General features: G+C 43.9%; 3 protein-coding genes and 1 long non-coding RNA gene across 7 annotated transcripts; 2 read left to right on the top strand and 2 right to left on the bottom strand.

The window, feature by feature from the left end:
• The first annotated feature begins 782 nt into the window (after positions 1-782).
• Positions 783-9616, top strand: LOC132086851 (uncharacterized). The gene is made up of 3 exons (XR_009420445.1): positions 783-898; positions 2032-2133; positions 9482-9616. It is a non-coding gene; the product is annotated as an uncharacterized LOC132086851 (long non-coding RNA).
• LOC132086850 (killer cell lectin-like receptor subfamily G member 1) lies at positions 6531-9576 on the bottom strand. 2 transcript variants are annotated; one of them, XM_059492787.1, is made up of 6 exons: positions 9489-9558; positions 8724-8822; positions 8274-8414; positions 7680-7834; positions 7346-7455; positions 6531-6932 (listed from the first exon to the last, which is right to left on the bottom strand). In XM_059492787.1, the coding sequence occupies exons 1-6, from the start codon at positions 9556-9558 to the stop codon at positions 6764-6766; spliced, it is 744 nt and encodes a 247-aa protein (XP_059348770.1). In that variant the 3' UTR covers positions 6531-6763. The 2 variants fall into 2 exon arrangements, with proteins under 2 accessions (XP_059348770.1, XP_059348771.1); XM_059492788.1 differs by lacking the exon at positions 8724-8822 and having other exon boundaries at positions 9489-9576.
• Positions 9617-12024: 2408 nt separating the features above from the next.
• On the top strand, positions 12025-15018 carry LOC132086418 (C-type lectin domain family 2 member E-like). Its single transcript, XM_059492083.1, has 5 exons — positions 12025-12082; positions 13011-13109; positions 13802-13974; positions 14315-14421; positions 14805-15018. Exons 1-5 carry the CDS (start codon positions 12025-12027, stop codon positions 15016-15018), a joined length of 651 nt encoding a protein of 216 aa, XP_059348066.1.
• A 367-nt stretch (positions 15019-15385) lies between these two features.
• On the bottom strand, positions 15386-17896 carry LOC132086419 (E3 ubiquitin-protein ligase TRIM7-like). Of its 3 annotated transcripts, none has more exons than XM_059492086.1 (3): positions 17773-17896; positions 16646-16748; positions 15386-16319 (listed from the first exon to the last, which is right to left on the bottom strand). In XM_059492086.1, exons 2-3 carry the CDS (start codon positions 16719-16721, stop codon positions 15811-15813), a joined length of 585 nt encoding a protein of 194 aa, XP_059348069.1. In that variant the 5' UTR covers positions 16722-16748; positions 17773-17896; the 3' UTR covers positions 15386-15810. The 3 variants fall into 3 exon arrangements, with proteins under 3 accessions (XP_059348069.1, XP_059348067.1, XP_059348068.1); XM_059492084.1 differs by having other exon boundaries at positions 17612-17821; XM_059492085.1 differs by lacking the exon at positions 17773-17896 and adding an exon at positions 17035-17550.
• Positions 17897-20502: the final 2606 nt, after the last annotated feature.

The raw sequence follows: 20502 nt of genomic DNA on the forward strand, positions 1-20502 counted from the left end.
AGTAATCTGTGTATAAACATATGCCTTATACATATTTTATAAAATATGCACTAGCACAACATCCTCTATCACAGCTGTGGACATTCTCTACAACCTAAATAAGTAGTGTGCCTTCAAGTCTTGTAGTTGTGTCCATCCCCAATGTACTTTTCTTTAATGCTTTGAAAGTTAATGACAGCATCAAACTTCAGGACTGCTCTGCTAAACCAAATCTTTCAAAACCAGTGCAAACATAAATGGTTTCCCAACCTCTTACCCTCTTAATTTCCTGTTCAGAAAACAAAGTAATCAGCTGCAGCAAAGTAAGAGTTCTGGGGATATATTGAATAAGCCATTTTCTGGAGAAGTAGTTATCTTTTAGTCAAGCAGGCAGAAAACCCCTGATGTTGTTGTGTTCTTTCCTATATACAAATACAGGACCAAATGGTTTGGGCTTGCTGTATTTCTCTGGTTTTGTTTGCTGTGTTCAGGAATGCAAACTGAAATGTTCCCTGACAACAGAGAAGGACAGTATGCTGATTTCCAACATCTGCAGGATTCTTAATCCTGTAAATATGTGCCATTCTTGTACCACGCTTCCTAGGCCCACTAATGTTCCAACCACCACCTGCTTCTGAAAGCATCACTGTGCGCGAGACGAGCAGCATTCTGTCAAAAGCATTCACTCATTCATTCACATTTATAAATGTATGAAGTTTTCATTGCACAGCAATGGCAATTCTATATAACAACCCTGACAGCTATTTTTGATAGGTGTCTCTTTCTTCTTTTAGTAGAGGATGACTGCGCATTTTTTGAAGGGAGTACAGGAGACTTTCTGTTCCCAGAATGCAAGCTGACTCCTGCCTGTTGTGATATGGATAGAGAATTAGCGATGACAGTTTCTCCTTATTTTCCGGTAAGTTGCCTGAAACTAGTGCTTATCATACGTGTCTGAAGAAGGGACTGGAGTGGCAGTGGCAATTTTGTGTGGAATGGAGTTTGACTCTCTTTTTAATTTTCTTGAGCAGAGGGGAGTGCTCCTGTGCGCTTTTGAATATAGAAGTGCTGAGAGAATGTTCCAAGTACAGGCCATCCTAACAATTAAATTTGTTAGTCACACCCTGTAGGCTGGTAGAAGATCTAATAACAAAACATTATGTTGAGCTATATGCCTTCCTCCACAGATAGTGTGAAAGGTCCAGTCACTTAAAAGATTTTCAAGATTCTTTGTGCCAGTGGCCCTTGGGGATGCCAGATTGCTGTCCATTTTCTTTATCTCATGTACATGCCTTGTTTTTTTCACTTTGCCTGTTCTCACTCTTCTCTTGGGGGTATTTTATTTTTGTAAGGCCTCCCACTGCCTATTTTTTCTAGGGTTCATTGTTTCCAGAAGGAGAAACAGCAGCCTAGAATAATTATTTTTTCATACTTCTCACTACATTATGGATTAGATTATGCAAAAGAAGCAATGAAACTGACTTCAGTTTTATTAATATGAGTGTATTTCAGCATACAATAGCTTTGAACAGGGAGGGTCATCTTTCCTGTGAACTCACTTTTGCACTGATTCATTCAGAAGGTTCTCATGCTTACTCTACAAACTAGTAATGGCATTATTTCACATCACAAAATCAGGTATTATATATAAATTGCAAGTATAGAAATACTGGACTTAAAAAAAAATCTAACTGTTACAAAGTTCTGCCTAATACAGGAATACTTTCCATACATTTGGAATAGAAATTTAGAAATATATGCTCAGGTTAACTAAACATTACATTGTACAATTTTTTAACTTGGTCCTTAAGAACCTGATGAAGACAAAGAAGGTGGTGACATGTTTTAAAAGAACAGGTGATTTGAGGGTACCCTCAAACTAGCTTAGATCCAGAAGGAGAAATGGCAGCATCACCTCATTTCTCTGGCTAGGTCTGGGCCAGCCAGATTCTGCATTCAAATTACTAATATGTCATCATATTTCCTTCCAAGTGTACCTTACGTCTTTCCTTCTTTATCACTACTGCTTATATATTATCCTCTTTGCATAAGGGTAGGGGCAAATGAAGTTTGAAGGTACCGTACCATGATTTCTCTGTCATTCTTGTGGAAGAAAGAGACTAGCTTCTAGAAATGCACAATTCAAAGTCTAAGGTAAGTGAATGGCTGTTGTTCATTAGTGTCTTTACAGTATTTTTCATGGCATTACCTGCCTTGAAAAGCAAATCTGAATTTCTTTTTCACATCACTTTAGAAAGTGTCTTTTGGGTTAAGCTAGTCCACCTCCACCATGGTACAAAAGGAGCTGCTACTTACAATTAAAAACTGTATGTGTTTTTTGTAGATCAAGGGTTTCTCCTCCCCTTTCTTCACAATACTGGCTTTATGAGGAAGTGTCAAAGTCACTACCAAGTGCCTGGGTCAGTGCCTCAAGTGTGTGTTTGGAACATGCTGGCCTTGTGCATCGTGTTCCCCTTCTGGTACAGTTTATACCAATTAAAAGAGCAGACTAAAATCAAAGTGCTGCTTTTCACAGGAAAACTGCCACTGTTATTTGCTGGTGAATTTGCTGTAAGGCTTCTTTAGCTAAAATGCCTCCTTTAGTAATTTCTGATTATGCAGTTTCAATGGAGGTTTTGAAGTGTTCTGATTATAAGAGTGATGCATATGCAGTGATTAACAGTTATTATCAAGGGAATAGCACCAAAAAATAGAGTTCTGCATGAAGACAACTATTGGAGAGCTTCCACTTCAGTACAGAAGGAAAAATTAGGTAAGCATTTATGCTAAGGATGAAGGTCTGGTTCCAATTTTTACAACCTATTACTGAGTCTGTTTGAGTCTACTTTTACTATTGCATTTGTATCTAGATATCATAGACAAATTTCTGGTGAAAATCAGGTTAATGAGTTAGGAATATTTAGGAAAGGAAAAGATATTCCTGAATTTCAAATTCAAAAGACACATTAAAATATTTTTTCTTTTTAACCTTCTCCTTTTATTTTGGACATAAACCAATCTGTACATTTCAATATTTGGTAAGGATTTAATGAGCAGGTTTTTTTCATATTTTTGAGCTAGGCCTCCTGTTTCCTTCTGAAATCTCTGGGCCTGTTTGCACTTACTGACGGGCCAAGTAGGCTGAGGCACCTGGTGATATGGCAATGTTTGTCTGTCCCCCTTAGATCCATCAAATTCTTTTTTTAGTCATTCAAGTTAATGGAAAAGGTTTCTGGGGTTTCATCTGTAAGCCTTTGAGTTTAGTCAGTGGGGTGTTCCATCTGAATGTTTCAAAGCACTAAAAATTACTAGGACAGTGCTCTTCTGATTATTTATATATATAGGGGAACATATCTCAGGTGATCAGCATTTCCAATCTAAAATGATAGCTAGCTAGAGTAACTTGCCTTTGCCTAGGTCCTGGTCTTGTATTCCTCAGTATGCATGTTTTACCAACCCTATATTTAAGAGTCATGTGTATTTTAAGTGCTACCACAAATATGTTGAGCTGTTATGAGTTACATTTTTAAATCCAGCCATGGAGAATCATGAAATGCTTCAGCTTGAGATGGACCTCTGGAGGCCACTTAGTCCAAATTCCCCTTAAAGCAGGTGTGGTTAGAGTAAACTGCTTGAGGCCGTGTGTGGTTGAGTTTTGAATATTTCCAAGGACAGAGGATTCGTAGCTACTCTGGGCTGACCACCACCATGGTAAAAAAAGAGTTTTCCCTCCATCTAATTAAAAGTTACACCATTTATTCTTGCCTGAAAAAAAGCCTGGCTTAATCTTCCCTATATCCTCGCATTAGATAGTCATAGACAACTGCACAATCTCAGAATAACAGAATTGTTTCTATTGGAAAACATTTCATGAGACCAACTCTCTTGCTCACAGCTAGAACTTGTTACTCAAAATCATGCCCAGTTGCTCATTGAATGTCTTAACCTTTCTGGGCAATGTGTTTGACCAGCCTCACAGTAGAACAGTGTTTTCTTGTATTCAGATGGAATTCCATGGTTTTCAATTTGTGCACATTGCCTCTTGTCTCTGAGCAGCACTGAAAAGTGCCTGGCATTGCCCTCTTCATTCCAACCCCTCAGGTATGTGTACATGTGGGTAAGGCACCCCCAAGCCTCTCTTCTCCAGGCTGAGCAGTCTCAGCTCTCTCAGGCTTTCCTCATTTGGAAGATGTTCCAGTCTCCTAGTCATCTTTGTAGTGCTTCACTGTCTTATTTTTGTACTGGGGAGCTCACAGCTGGACACAGTGCTCTATGTGTGGCTTTAGAGATGAGTAGAGACAAAAGACCACCTCCCTTCACATTGCTTTTAGTTCCCTTCCTAATGTGGCCTGGGAGGCTGTTGGCTGCCTTTGCCATCAGCTTGCATCACTATATCATAGTCAGCTTGTTCACCAAAGTCCTCAAATCCTTTTCTGCAGGGCTGTTCTTCAGTCAGCCAGGCCACAGCATGTATGCTGTGTTTTTCGTCCCCAGACACAGACATCTGCATTCATCCTTGTTGCTCTTTAAGAGATTTCTCTCTGACATCCTTTTTCTGTTGGACCAAGAGCCTCTGAATCATACCTTATCTCTGATCTACAATCACCTTATAGATCAGCTAGTCCTTCTAGTTGTGTACTGTGTACTTGCTGAAAGATGTACTCATGGTTATTGGTGAAGATGTTTAACAGTGCTGGTCCCAAAACTTGGATACGCCACTAATGTCTTGTCTCTAAACCAGGGATCACAGCAGTCTGGGCATGGCAGGTAAGCTGTTTTAATGCACCTCTTTGTATGCTTCTTTAACCTGTATTTTGCCAGCTGTTCTGAGTCTGTTAGGAGAGCCAGTGTCACAAGTCTTACTGAAATTGATGTAAACAACTTCCACTGTTCTCCCATCATCCACCAAAACAGTTACATCATCCACATTGTGGAAAGTTATCTGGTTAGTCAAGCATGGCCTCCTCTTCATAAATCCATGTTGACTACCATGTTGTGCTTCACCTGTTTGGAAAAATGGCTTCTAGGATTAGTTGTTCCTTTATCTGCCCAGAGATTGTGTTGAAGCTGCTCTGCCTGTAGTACCCTTGATGTTTCATGTTGCCACTCTTGAAAATAGAGGTAACATTTTCTTTCCTCCACTCTTCAGGAATCTTTCCCAGTTGCCATGGCATTTTGAGGTAATAAAGAGTGAACTTGCAGTGGCATCATGCAGCTTCCCCAGCACTTGTGGGTCCAACTTCTTATGCTTTAGGAACTTATATATGTACTGTTTGTTTAAGCTCTCTTTAATCTATTTTTCCTTTTGTGGAGGGCCAGGCATGTTCCAAACTTTCCTCTGTCTTCTAGCGCTTGGGATTCCTCAAGGACAGTTTTACTAGAAAACATGGAGGCAAAGAAGTATTGAATATCCCAGACTTTTCCATGTTCTTTTTTATCAGCACCTCTACCCCATCCAGGAAGAGTTCACATTTTCCCTGGCTGTCCTTTTATTCCTTTTGCTATTTGCTACAACTACACATAGAACTCTCTTTTGTTACCCTTCATGTGCAGAAATGTTGCTAGATTCATCTCCAGGCTGGCCCTGGCTTTCCTGGTGCTATCACTACAGCTCTGTATCCCTCCTGCACAATCTGTCCCAGCTTTCACTGCGGTGTGTGTTTCCTTTTGAGTTCAGTTAGGAACAACATAGTCATTCCAGTCTCCAGCCGCCTTTCTTCTTCTACTTGTTGTGATGGCGCTTGTTGATCTTGTAGGAGGTGATTCTTGAATATCAACCAAATCTTCCCTTCCCTTCCTTTCCCTTCCCTTCCCTTCCCTTCCCTTCCCTTCCCTTCCCTTCCCTTCCCTTCCCTTCCCTTCCCTTCCCTTCCCTTCCCTTCCCTTCCCTTCCCTTCCCTTCCCTTCCCTTCCCTTCCCTTCCCTTCCCTTCCCTTCCCTTCCCTTCCCTTCCCTTCCCTTCCCTTCCCTTCCCTTCCCTTCCCTTCCCTTCCCTTCCCTTCCCTTCCCTTCCCTTCCCTTCCCTTCCCTTCCCTTCCCTTCCCTTCCCTCCAAATCCAGAGCTGAAGAAGTTTCCCTGCATCTTGCACGCTTCTCTACCATTTGAAGGAGATCCAAAAAAGGGAGGGAATTTGGTAAAAACAACAAAACCAACCAAATAAAACCCCAGTCCACAATCAAAATAACCTAAAAAACAAACAAATAAACAAAAACAAAACAGAAAACCTTTCCAAAACAACAGCAACAAATAACCCTAAAACAATGACAAAAACAACAACAACAACAACAACAACAAAACAACTCAGAAGAAAAACAAACCCCTCCAGATCCTCAAAACTTGAGCAAAACCCAGCTGCCTGCATCTACCCAGTTACTTGCATCAATGTGCTGACACTCTCAGCTGTGCTTGGAGAGATGCATACAGGCAATATCTGTCACTCATAAAAGCTCTTTTGAGTTGAAATTTGCAATGTTTATATATGAACTTTGCATGATGTGCCACTCGTGCTCTTGCCTGTGTTATTTCAATAAATTGAAGCAAACCAGTTTGATAAGCTTTTATTGATGCCACAGCCCTATCAACACTGTGCCCAAAGCACAGGCCTTTCTGATCCTCCAGCTCAGGGGTTCATCTGTGCCCCCAAAACTGGTCTTGATCCTCATGGTAAGAGGATTTGCAAACCCTGAAATCTGCTGCAAAGCTGTAATGTGAGGATGGGGCTATTTCACCCCAAATATTGGCAGCAAGTGTCCTGTGGGGTGGGCATTTTGGGGTGCATGTTTGTCAGATGGAGGCATCGCTTTTCTCTCCATCTTCTGCTGTCACAGAGCAGAGAAGGAAAGGCTTTTTTTTGCAAACCCACTTGTGTTTAGCATCACATCTTTTAACCTCAAAGTCCTTGGCTCTCAGTGTCCCACACCCTTCATCCATCTCGAGCATAGAGGTGCCAAGCCTGTAAAACAAAAATTGTGTTGCTGAAGAGGAGGAAACTCTCCAAATCTTGCAGAAAAGGAGATGTGGGGTGGGGTTGTTCTGCCCTTTTCCTGCACTGTCTCACTGTGCATGCATAATTTCTTGCTGGAGGATGACCAGATTTGAGGAGAGTTGCTGTACCTGCAGTAAGATCTATGAGGACCACGTGTGGAGCATGAAAAGCTCCACACATTTTTGCATGGGTTTGGTGGGAGCTGTGGGGTTACTGTGCTCCGGTACAGTTCCCCAACCTTTGTTCTACAGAACTTTGCTGGGGGGAATATGAGACTCTTGCAGAAACTCCAACATCTTGGAGAGATGGGTCAGAGCATGAATTGGGTCTGGAATGGAGCAAAGCTGCTGTTTACACCAGCAGACTGTGGATATACTCACATTTTGTGGTTGAAAGTTGTGTTGTCTACCCATCTCCACACCTTCTGATGTGACCTTAATCCAATCCACACTGGTGGTGGGCTCTTGCCTGTAACAGTCTTGATGTGCTCCTGGAAAATAGAAGTGACCAGTTGCTCCCAAAATCTCCCTCTGGAGGGTTTCATGGCAATCAAATTCACAGAGTAAATCTGACTCTCAAATTCATGAGACATGAATTTCCCCTATACTTTGAATGCTTCTCCAAACCCTCCTGTTGATAGGCACTTTTTTCTTCCCTGCCCACCTAAAAATCAGGACTTTTGTGTCCTTTTTAAGCCTTCTTCTCCCTATTTACCTTTTCTTTCTTGTCCTGGAGCACCACCAACTGGGAGTCCTGGTTCTCACAGCTTTTCATGCCTTGAGTCCAGTTTCCCAGTTCCTCAGAAAGCCAGTAGCATCTTTCCCCGTGAAGCTGCCAGTCCTGGGGACACAGCTTGCAGCCAGCATAAGCTGAAGGGGAGAAAAAGCCATGAGACACTCTGAAAGGCTTTCAGGTTCTTCCCCAGCCACCAGCTGAAGGTACTGAAGGTACCCCATCCCACACCCCAGCTCTTTCCCCATTGCTGGGTTTTTCACATCGATGTGGTTTTACCAGCCACTGGAGAGAAGGAAGGTTACTGAGGCTGGGTGACCACAAGGACATTATTGGCCAGTGGAGGTGGAGGAAGAGTGGCAAGGAACCTCCTCCCTAGGGCTGATGCTGCTCCTCCATGGAGGAGGGATCAGCACAAATTGCATGGAAAAGAGGATTCTTCCTTGCAAGACTCCTCTTTGCCAAATAACTCTTGTGGTCTCACAACCCCAAGGGTCTCTCTTCTTGCAGTAGAAGATCCCCACAAAGGTCTCACCTGAACATCTCCCAGAAGAGTCAGATTGACAGGGGGATTACCTGTGGGGTTGTCCCCTTGGGGCTTGCAGAAATACCGCACCAGGGGTGAAAACATGCACTGCTCCACTTGGTTCCTTCCCTGGATCCCACTGCCTAGCTGTGGAGCGCTTCTCACCACTGGCTGTGGGGACCCCTGAAAAACTTGGAGCAGTAATCCGGGGTGAGAAGCTGCAGCCATTTGAGGATAAAAACCACAAACCCCACAAAACTGGGTTTCATTTTCTTATACAGTTGCTTAAGCCAGCCTGAAAAACATGGCTTGTATTCTTCACTCTTCTTTGATAGCTATGGGTATAATCCAGGTTTACTCAGAATGGGCTTATTCTTGATGTCGCATCTCTACAGGACAACCTTGTCCCCTCCAAAGACTTAAATGTTGAAATAAACCCCAATTTCCCCTCCCTGGCTGCTCACTGGAGTGTGAGATGTAGATAAGAGCTGGTTACTCACCCCATACACTCAGCACCACCACCAGGACCAGCAGGATGAGTTGCCCCAGCCCCCCAGCTATGAGAAGGAGCCTGTGCCACCATGGACAGAAGGCAGGTGCTGAAAGAGGCCACATTTGCTTTAAAAAATGAAAGATGAAAATACTGGGGGTTTAGAGGAAAAAGAAAGCCCCTCTCTCAAGCTGGTGAGCTTGAGCAGAAGTTTACAGCTTCTTTGCTTCCTCCAAAGAAGTAAATCACCACTGATGTGGTCTAGGGTGAGGGTGGCTTCTCAGGTGGAGGAGGGTCTGCAGGAGCCTCAGGAGCATCCTTGGGCACCCAATGATGGATCTTGGGGGATGGGAAACCATTCTGAAATTGGCTTAATTTAAAGCTCCTGCTAGAGCTGGGAGTTGGTGAGACAAACGTCACTCCAGCTCTCATTTCCACCAGGATTCCAGACAGGATCTCAGCAGCTTTCCTTCCCATCCAGGTGTGTTGGCTCATGTTAGGTTTCTTGGCATGCATTTTGCCCACCAGGTGAAGAGTCTCAGAAGCAAAATGGCTTCCAGATATCTGTCACGCTCTCCCATCCCTTCCTTTCTCTTATTCTCCTCTTTTCAAGCCAGGATGCTACCTTAGAAGACATTTCACCCACAACAATGTTCTCCATGATCTTGGAAACCTTAACATGGAGATGAAGCAAGCAAGCAAACCTAAAAGTAAACAAATCCAAAAAACTTCCCAAAATTTGAAACAAGCACTTTCTCCCCAAAATAGCACTTACCATGATGCTTCTCAGCAGAAGAACTGTCCCCAGGATGCCTTAAATCAGCATAAACAATTTCCCCAGCCATGGTTGCGCAGAAGGTCCCAGAAGCAGCCCAAAAGTGACACTGTCCTTGGACAACCCCTTGCCTTGTGAACTACGCCCTCACAGCTGCATCTGCTCCAGGAAATGGTATTGGCCGGGGCTTTTATCTGCTTTTCAGTTTGTATATATGAACATATATATATGTGTGTGTGTGTGTGTGTGTGTGTATTCTACACCCTTCCCTTGTAAATGGAACTTGGTGAAGAGAGAATGGGTGTCCTGCAGCCAGGAAGAGGCGGCACACCTGGAGGTGTAGAAACATCTGTGGGTTTGGTGGCTGTGTTAAACATCTATAAAAGCAGAATTAATAAATAATCATTTCAAAAAGCCTTTAAATAAGGTTTTTGACTGTGAGGAGGTAGATCAGTGTGACCACAGGCAGGTGGGGAAGAGACAGGTGACATTTGGTGTTTCTTCCTCAGAATGTGGGCTGGGAGTGACTTGAAATGCCTTTTGCTCCATGTGACTTATTCTGCTGGTTTTGACATAATATTTGGTCTCTGTTTTATCCTGGGGCAAAGAGATCCAATGTGGTCAAGGGTTGCCCAGCTCCTGCCCAGGATGAGGTAAGAATTTGGATTTCCATCTGGCTGCCTGCTGCTAATGAATTTTATTTTGTTACTTTATTTTATTTTGACTTTTTCACCTGCAAGCCCATCTTCCCACTCCTGATGTGTCCTTTTACACCATCTAGACCTATGTTTCCTCCAGGTTTGGGATTCTTTGACTACTGCATGGAACCACCAACAATTTCCAGCCTACAGTAACCTTTCCCCCTCCCTTTTCTTAGGGTTTTTTGGTGTTAAGCCCAGGTTTTAGTCAGTGCCACAGTATCCCAAAGCAACACCTTTTTACAGAGGCAAAAATTATGTTTTTTTCCTCAAACACCCCCCCCCAAAAAAAGCAAGCAAAATGCAGAAATTTTCCATGAGTAGCTACCAGCACACAGAAATAGGGTAAATAAGAAGATAAACCCAAAGGCCTCAGTAAGAAAAGCACTGTGTTATTTTATTTTGAAATAATTTTAGAATTTTTAGTTAAAGTAAAATAAATAGTTTAATTTTAAATTTGTGTTTATGTACTTTTTATTTTTTATTTTTTTATTGTCTCATGATTATTTTTAGTTTCTTTTCCCCCCTCAGCCTTTTCTTTGTCACAGAAAGTTTTTGTGGTGAGCTGCTATCAGCCAGCCTTCCTGCCCTCTGCAAAGGCAGCTGCTCCAGTGGTGTGTGACCAGCGATTACAAAAATCCCCTAAAAATACAAAATAAATTAGGTTTTAGGGTAAAACCTGCAGCTGGGTAGCTTAATTGCAAAAACACTTATTTTTTTATAATTTTACAGTAAAAAACCTTATAAAATGTGCTGAAGGGAACTGTACTTCTCCCTTGTAGAATCCCTGAACGCTGTTCTGGGGTGCCCTGACATCCTGGAACAGAGTGATCTCCAGCAGTGTTTCCTCCAACTGCACACTAAAGAAAGCATTTTTGGACTGTCCATCTCCCTAGCTGAGAGTAAATTCCGGAAATGCTGGGAAAGAGGGTGAAGTGTTGCTGGGTGGAGCTGGAGGGGAACCCCTGGTTCCGTGGGTGGGCAGGTGGCCCCTTCTTCGTTGCCCTCGAGGAGGCACAGGAAAATCCCTAAGAGTACAATAAAATAACCCCAAACAACATTCTTTTTAAAATACTGAGTTTCTCTTCACAGGAGCAGGTTGTGCCTCAGCACTGGGCTTGTTCCCACAGAGCAGACACAGGTAACAGGGTTTGGGATGGCTTGGGGGCTGAGGGGAGGTGGTCTTAAATTTTGACTGGAAGAGAGAATTTCAATTGCAGGGAGAAGTTTTTAATTGCAGGAGAAAATTTAAATGAGGGGATATTAAATAAGGGAAGATTATTTTAAATGGGGGGAGAAAACTTTAATTTAGTAGAGAAAACCTTAATTTTGGAGAGAAAATATTAACTGAAAAGAAGATATTAATTGAGGGGAGAAGGCATTAATTGGGGGAAAACCTTAAATGGGGAGAAAAGTTTACAGGGAGGAAAATTTAATTACAGCAGAAAATTTTAACTGCAGGGAGAAAATGTTACCTGAGGAAACTTTAATTTTAATTTTTAAGATTTTAATAGGTGGGGAAAACTAATTTGGGATGAAAGTGTAATTGCAGGGAGAAAACTTGACATAGAGGGAGAAAATTTTAACTGAGGGAAGAAAAGTATAATTAACCAGATAAAACTAACTGGGGGGGAGAGGAAATTTTAATTGCAGGGACAAAATTTTAAATGTGCAGGAAAACTTCAGGGGGGGAGAAAAGTTTAAATATGGAACAGGGATAAAATTTTAAATTGTGAGAAAATTTGAATTGAGCATGGAGAGCCTTTGTGACACCTCTGATAGATGAAACTTTGCTTGGCAGGTGAGGCAAGAGCACCTGTAGAGGTGGAACCCCAAAAATGGAGGAAATAAGAGTTTATTCCGGATTTTTGGGCATGGAAAGGAACAAGCGGGCAGGTAACTGTAGGGCAGTGAACTGTAGAATCATTGGGTTTGGGTTTTATTTTGATACTTCTGTAATTTGAGGATCAAACCCAGCTGAAGTAAGGTTGTAGGGGGGAAAATCTTTTTCTGGCACTTCCCTTGAGGGAAAATTTTTGCACTCAGCAGAAAGAATTTTTGCTCTAAACAGACCAATTTCAGACACGATGGGTTATTCAGATTTAGCATTAAACTTTCCTGAGGCTCTTGAGTAACTGATTCTTTAGGCATATTTTTTTACCCACAAATATTCCATTTTTTGGTTGATTTTTCATTTGTTGATTTTAAATTTTTTAATATAACTTTTTTTTTTTTAAATATTTGGCTTCTGACTTACTTTCTAATATTTTTTCCAGGAAGAAGAGGTGAGAGGAGGGTTTTTCCCATAACATTTGGTTCATATGATGGAAACAAAAAGGGAAAATCTTAAACAAAAAATGGGGAAGTTGTACTAGATGAAAACACTAAGATTTTTGTATAAAACCTCTAGAAAAGAGAATTTTCTTTGCTCATGGTGAAGGGAAAGTGCATATTCTTGATCACAAGACACGGAAATGGAGGCACCATGACCCAAAGTGTGTTAGTTTAGGTGGAGAAAAAAAACACCACTGAATTTTAATAATGAGGTAAATCCCAGAAATTAAATCAGATTTTTAATTGTGGTACATTTCATGAGTTTGCATCTGGAGCTGGGGAGGAAACTGTTCCCCAAAGAGCTCCCATAAATAAAAAAATAGCTACTTTTGTTCCACATGAAGAAGAATATTTGGTGTTTCTCACACAAAATGACCCCAAGTCCGGTGCCATTGGCACAAGACCAACCCTTGACACTCCTGGCATGGCCTGTGGCGTGCTGCTGCCCTGGGAGCCCCTGCAGAGGCACTGAAGGTCTGTTCTCCTGCAGGTCACAGCATGGAGATGAAGCCAGAGGCACGTGTCGCCTGCCAGGTGATGCTGGCAGTGCTTTTCACAGCTCTGCTCATCACAGCCATCGCTTTTGCAGGTGAATGTCGAAGTTTTAGTCTCACAGGTAATGTCTCTGAGATATTTTGGCTTGTTGAATTTGTGACAGATTTATTTCCATGTTCCTGCGGAAGACAAAGCCCACCCAAGCTGCTGTAGTCTCTGAGAGAGAGAAGGACATTTCAGAGCAGTCTTTCTACAGAAGAACAAACCCATCCCCATGGTGTGGGAACTGATGTCATCAAGAAACCCTTAGAAAATCAACAGGAAGAGCCATTTCAGGAGTACAGTCACACAGAAGTATTCTTTTCAGAGAAGAAGGGGCCTGGAGATGTTGGCATGAGTCCCACCAAGTCAAGAAGTGTGCAGGAATAAGAGGACATTTGCCCTGTCTTTTTCACTACTTTTGCATTAATGACAGAGAGCAACACCCAAGGGCATGTTTAGCGATAGAACTACTCTGAAACTCCTCTTTAAAATGTGTTTTTTTGAAGTCTACCACCCTATTTCCTTCTCTGAACGTGCAGCACCTGTATTTCTTATCCAACATCACAAGCTGGGCCATGATGAGCTTATTTTCTCACAGGATCTCTCCTGGTATCTTAATTTTTCTCTTCTACAGTTGAGACAGGTGAAGACTTTTGGAAGCCAAGGGGTGGAGGATGATCTCTCCACCCCAGAGAGACAAGGGGAAGATGCTGCTCGTTAACGTTGTTCTATTCTTAATGACAGTGCAAGCTTTTCAGCCTCATGCCCAGCCCTGCTTTCAGTGCCCCTTTGACTGGATCAGGTACCGAGGAAAATGCTACTATTTTTCTGAGGTTGAAGGGAACTGGACATACAGCCAGGACAACTGCTCAGCACTTGGTGCTTCCTTGGCTATGCTGGACAGCACGGAGGACTTGGTAAGGAGACATGAGAACTTGCTTGGCATGGGGGGGAAAAACCAAAAGCACTGTATTTGAAACCTTTTGGTTTCTGTGACTGCTCTTCCAGGGTCTTTTTTGAAGATCTGGGGTGAGAATTTGGGGAAAATTTGAGAATATGTCATCATGGGTCTCTTCAAATTCCTCACCAAAGCCAACTGCTGCAAGGACTGTAGGGATAAACTCCTGTTTCTAGATGACATTTTCTGGTAGCAGATTGAAATGTTCAAGCCCCAAAGAAGCCCTAAAGCAGCATAGGCAACTGGTAAAATGGAGGGCTTTGGTTGGAAGAAGGTAAAAATCTTTCCCTCTCTTTCAGAGCTTTGTGATGAGGTACAAAGGCATCTCAGAGCATTGGATTGGCCTTTTGCGGGAGGATGAGGAGCAGCCATGGATGTGGGTGAATCGCTCACCTCTATCTCACCTGTGAGTCCATGTTTTTCATTATTAAGGTGTTGGTTGGTGTTTCCTCTGCCACAAAATGTGCATTTCTTCATGTACTTGAGGTAGCAATGGGACAATATTTGGGAAGGGCAACATTGCATCTGGAACTGGTCTTTGTTTTCCCCTTTGACCTAAAAGATGGGAGTGATGCATTTGGTGAGAAAATCCTAAGTTTGGATTTTTTATTTTAAGTTTGTTTCTCTCTTGCAAAGCTTTGGGTTTCATATTAGAAATAGATCAGTGTGAGTATTTTGGCATGCTGGTGCCCATGAGGATGCCTGAGAACTGAAGGGAAGCCTATATGTTACTTTTCTCCTTTTTCCTGCTGCTCCATCTGAAATGGGTTATGTCCTCTGTACTTCCAGGTTTCGGATCCATGGTAGTGGGCTCTGTGCTTACCTGGATGACAATGGGCTCAGCTCCTCCCACTGCAGCACTGAGAGGAGCTGGATTTGTAATAAACATGAGCTGCAGAGCTCAGGCAAGGGCAACAGGATGAGACGGCCTCCAAACCTCTGTGTCAGCTCCTTGGGTGCTGCAGGGAGGCCTTCTCACTCCCAGATATCTGGTGCACCATAGGGACATGAAAGAAAATCTCAAGAAGACTTTGGAATCCCTGGGCAAGGGGTTATTGATGTTTCCAGAGGCCAACAAAGTGTTTCTGGGACAAGGCAGACTTTGGGGATCCACATGAAATAGTTCTGAGGGAGTGGGGTGGGGTGGCAGGGCAGCTCTGGGGGCTCTTTTTGGGTTTGGGGCAACTTGGTGATGGCCTGAATACAGATTTCTTAGAGAAAAAGAAATTTATTCTATCTGGAGCATATTTACATGCTAAGTACTTGGAAATAAGTCTCAAGCATAGGGAACAGCAGAGGAAAAGAGTGGGGGCAGTGGATGTGAGCACATCCTTGTGATAACAAGGGGATTTAAATGATATAAAACAATATTAAATTATAAGTTTTAATATGAGGAATAGCTGCTGGTATTAATACAAAGTCTGCAAAAATCAAGATTTTTAATTTGTGCTGGAAGCCCAGCCAATCATAGGCACTGAGGTCAGCAAAAGGAACCTTCCAGAGGAAGCTGTATTTGGGAGAAAAAAAATGAAGATTTTAGCTCAAAACAAGCTCAGGGAAGTCCAGCTCCTTTTAACAAGCTTTGCATGAATTTAGCAACTTGAGATGAGCCGTACTGAGGTCAGACCCAATATCTCCATGGCACAACCCAAAACAGAGACATCTAAGATGAAGGAATGACCATGAACTGAGTTAGAAATTACTTCAAGACTTGGAAAATTAGAGTTGAGGAGCATCAACCAGCATTTCCAACCACTGTGATGCAACCAGCTTTTGGGAGGATCCTTTCAGGGCATCAGCCCTTGGGGGACAGTTTAATGGTTGAGAGGAGCACACAAAAGTAGGGGAAGACCCTCTCCCCACTGAAGGAGGCAGGAAAAGTGAAGATGCGTTGGCGGCTGCTGACAGCGTAGAAAGAGACCTGTCCCACCTCATAATCCAGGTAGACCCCAATCTCCCCATTGAAGAGTGGAACAGAGGTGTGGGAGGGAGCTGTGAGGGCAACACAGAGCTCATCATACTTCTGCAAGCCCCAAATTTCAGTGTTGGGCTTGAAGAGGACCCGGCCTTTCCTCTGAACTGACTCACGGGCCACCCCCACGGCCCAGAAGCGCCCATTGGCCTCCACCTCCCAGTAGTGGCGGCCCGAGGTGAAGCCCTTGCTGCCCAGCATGCACGGGTCTGTGTCGAACCGGCCTGGACCCTCAGGCCTCTGGCATCGAGGTCTGCCCCAGGTGGCTTCCTTGAGGTCCTCAGAGAGGATCACCTCTGGGCCCACTGTGGCTGGATCCAGGGTTACGTCCACTGAAAAGCAAAACAGAGAATGGATCAGAAGCCAAATTTAAGCCCAGAGAAAATGCACCCCCAAAATGCCTTCACTGGTGACTTTTCAAAGAGAAAGGGAGAGGAAAGGTGAGGCTGCAGATATAAGTGTGAAGAGGTGGAAGTAGGAGATGGAGGATATATATCCAGTTGAGGCTGGAGATGGAAGAACAAAGAGATGGAGGTTCGAGACAGAGGCCCTAGGGAGACAGAAGGTGGAGCTGGAGAATCTCCAACCCCATTGAACATCTCAGCCCAGAAAACACAAGGAATAGGTACTTTGCTCCTTTTGAGCTGCCTCTGATTACCTTCAAACTGTTTGGCGGTATGGTAGTCCAGGGCAAGGTCCCATGTGCGTGGCCGTGGTTTGAGGAAGAAAGCCATTGCACCCTCAGAGTCCTCTCTTCCTGACTGGAGGCACAGAACAAGGAAAGAAAGGATAAAATCCAATTATCATCCTTCATTGCTATCTCAGCTTCTGCCCCTTTCTATGTAAAAAAATGTGTTTAACCACTACATTTAATCAAACTACTTCAAGAAAATAGCATTATTTTTCTTCAACAGTTGCAACATAGCTTGGTTCATTTATGGGAAGACCCTTGGAGATGGGTTAAATCAATTCATTCCCTAATGACTATGAAAGGAACAAGAGTAGCACATTAGAATGAACCCATCTCCATTGTAGATATTATTATACCCCCAAATCCTTGAGCTGGCTGAAGGCTGAATCTGTCCATCTTAAATCTGTTTCTGCCTCCACCATTCACCAGTCAAATCTGACAAAGTTATTTGAGTGAGGAAAGTCCCTAAAATTGAGATAAGCCACATTCATCTCTCATATCCAGAGAAATCTTGTGAGAGGGGAAGTTTGTTATTGATCTTGGAGAAAATGTGTATGGGGGAGATAAGAGCTGGCACCAAATGGCTTCAAATTCTTCCTCTGGAAGTCAGTGTGGGATTTTGCACGCAAACAAGGGATTGCCCATGCTAAAGGGCCCTGGCATGAGTAATAAAGCCCCAAAATGATTGAATAAACCATGCTGTGAGAGTTGAAAACAAACAGGTTGCTTCTTTTCCCTGTGTTTTCATCTGCAAATCTGCAGATAAGGGGATTAAAGCAGCAGGGTAATGAGTAAAAGTGAGAAAAAGGTGAGAAAATCACCCAAATGGAGATAAAATCAGGAGCCATGCTGTTTCTCACCCAAATTCCCTGGCTGGATTGCTACAGGTAGAAGAGAAGTAAATAATCATCATGACCCTCCATTGCAAAATACCTTTAAATCCAAAACAAAGATCTTGAGACAAAAGCAAGGGTAAATCCCTTCCCTTCTTGAGTTCATGGGATGGGGAGGGGGCTCAAAATCCCCTTTCTCCCCCCTCCCCAGACATCAGGGTGATGTAACCCCCCTATCCGCACTGGGATTTTCCCTCTTACTCAAACCTTCTTGGTATTTTCCTTGCTGTCCTGGTGCTGTATGTGCGTTCCTCCAGATGGTTTTCTTCTACTGGCTGCTTCTCCACTGCGTTTTTCTTGGGATTTTTTTCTTCCTCTCTCTGGCACAGGCTCAGCCAAAGCTCAGTCCTGTCTCAGCCTCTGCCAGCTTTTATCAGCCAAGAAGGGAGGAGCCCTCCAATCTCGTGCCTGCAGATGGGGCCATGACGTGTTTGGACACCTGCACCATCTGATTGCCCCTTTTTCCCCCATATCAGGGCCATTTATTTTCTCAACACAGGCACTGGGGAGGAAAGGGAGGAAAATTAAAGCACTGCAAAAAACCCCATTATTGCATGGCACCACAAAGGAAAAATCGGTTAAATTTTGCCTCCCTAGTTCCCCAAACCTGACTCTGGCCCCTTACACATGATGGAGGTGAACAAGGCAAAGTTTGGAGTAGCTTTGAGGTGAGGAATGTGACAGCAATGCCTGGAAATAAGACAAACTTGTTTAAAATTTGTTTAAAGACTACTTGTGGGTGATGACGTTTGCTTTTCCAGCTGGGGCAGCTTGTGAACTGAGCACAGGAACAATCAGGGGCGGTTCAAGGGCAGGCAGCTTCACCCCGTGCCATGGCCAACCCCCAGCACTCCTTTCTCCTCGCCAGGAGGGCAGCATGGCCACAGCAGCCACACAAAATCCCTGTGCTGACACTGGCCAGAACTTCATCTCTTGGTGCTGAAGAGACAAAAACCCCTCAGGAGGCAATGAGTGAGACACCACAGGCTGTAGTCATGAAGACTTTTGGAGAACTAGATGAGATCTCTGAGGTGAGATCACCTTCCTGTGACCCATCAGTCCTTCCCCCTCTCTCTCCCCGTGGAAAAAAGGGGCAAAGTGAAAATATTTTAATTTCTTCTTGGGAAAGCAAAGCTCTAGTGCCTGCTCCTAGCTGTGGAAGAAACACAAAATGAGTTGATCCCTGCTTTCCAGGGAAGGCAATGAGGGGGCTTTTTTAGGGGGATTATTTGCTTTCCTCCCCTGAATAATGTAAGATTTTGAAGTTAGGATTATAGAAACAAGCTGATTGTTTCACTTGTAAGTTGTTTTGTTGTTTTTGTTGTTTTTGGGTTTTTTGGTTGGTTTTGGTTTGGTTTTTTTTTGTTTTGGTTTGGTTTGGTTTGGTTTTTGTGTGTGTGTGTGTGTGTGTGTGTGTGTATTCAGGAGAAAATGCAGTCTCATGTGCAATCCTTAAGGAAGGTGTTGGCAGAATTTCTGGACCGGAGAGAGAGTGAAGAGACACCAGGACTACCTGATACAGGTTCTACGGCAGTCTGAATGAGCCTTTGGGTATTTATTTTTCCCCAAGCCCCTCTTGAAGAAACGGGTGGGATCATATCCAAGAGGCATCCTGGCACCCTGTAAAGCCCTACATCCAGTTGGAGTGGTTGGCGCAGATCCTGGGCAGGTTTGGCAAACACCACCTCCATGTGCAGCTGCTTATTATCCACACTTTAAATCAATGTAATGGTGCTGCTCATTGTCATCCCAGACTGAGTCACAAAGGGACATGTGTTAACATGGAATTAACACTCCCCCCTGCTTCTCAGGACCTGGATTGGTTTTGGACAGAATATAGAGAGGAATGGCAAAAAGGGAGGCAAAAGGAGAATCATGGGGTTGTGGTGGTTTGACTGAAAAATGGGAATTCTAGAATGCTGTAGTCAAACCAATGGGTGCTCAGATTTTAATATTGGCACCTGGTGTGGCCATTGGGACATTTGGACATGCCTCTGAGAACACAGGGGTTAAAAAGCAGAGCTGCTGCTCCGAGAGGCTCCAGAGGCAAAGAGGTCGGATCTCCCTGCCTTGTTCAGCTGCTGCTGCTGGGCGGGTGAGGGGCAGCCATGTGGTAGGCCTGGGGCTGGACAGAGATGGGGGGTGAGGAGGCCCTTGAGGATGGAAGGGTGGAGGAGCCCCAGGAGGCATCGGGCAGCCATTCCGCCCACCCCTCACCCCATGGGAGAGAGAGGGAGAGCCGGCGTCTGAATTTGATATCAGCCGGCGAGCAGGAGAAGGCGGAGTGCAGCGAGAAGGTGCCCGGCAGGGCATCGTGGTAGTTCCAAAGCTCTGGGACAGGCAGAGACTGAAATATTTAACCCTTTTCTTGCATGATAGAAATCTTGCAAATGCTGATCCTCCTGGAGCTGAATGAGAAGAGAGATAAGAGATGAGATAAGAGGGGATGGGCCACTAGGGAAGTGGAGAAGACTTTTGAGTGGGGGAAGAGATGACAGAGTGGCCTTTTGGATGGACTTTTCTTGTGTGGCCATAGACTGAACCATTTTTTTTTCCCTGTGACACAGAGACTGCATTTAGGGGGAGGCGATGGCTCAGAGCCAAGGGAGTGCAGTGATGTTATGTGTAAGAGTGAACGAACAGAGACAACAGGTGAGGAGCGTGGTTGGTTCTCTCACTTCAGTGGAAGAGAAGATCTCTGTTTTTGAGACCCCTCAGCCCCAGGGGGTGAAATTTGGGGGGGACAGGTGTCCCAAAAGTGAGAGACTAAGCTCTTTGTTAGAACTGGGCAAAGCATCCTTAAAGGGGAACCCTAGAAGCAGCTCTGGTCCATGTGCAGTGGTGAGAGCACTGAGCATGAAAGGAAGATGTCACCACGACAAAGGCTTTTCCGAGCGGTGTCACCTGTGACAGGAAACACAAAAGGTCTCA

Source organism: Ammospiza nelsoni, chromosome Z (genome assembly GCF_027579445.1).
Source record: "Ammospiza nelsoni isolate bAmmNel1 chromosome Z, bAmmNel1.pri, whole genome shotgun sequence".
In the NCBI taxonomy this organism is placed as follows: Eukaryota; Metazoa; Chordata; class Aves; order Passeriformes; family Passerellidae; genus Ammospiza; species Ammospiza nelsoni.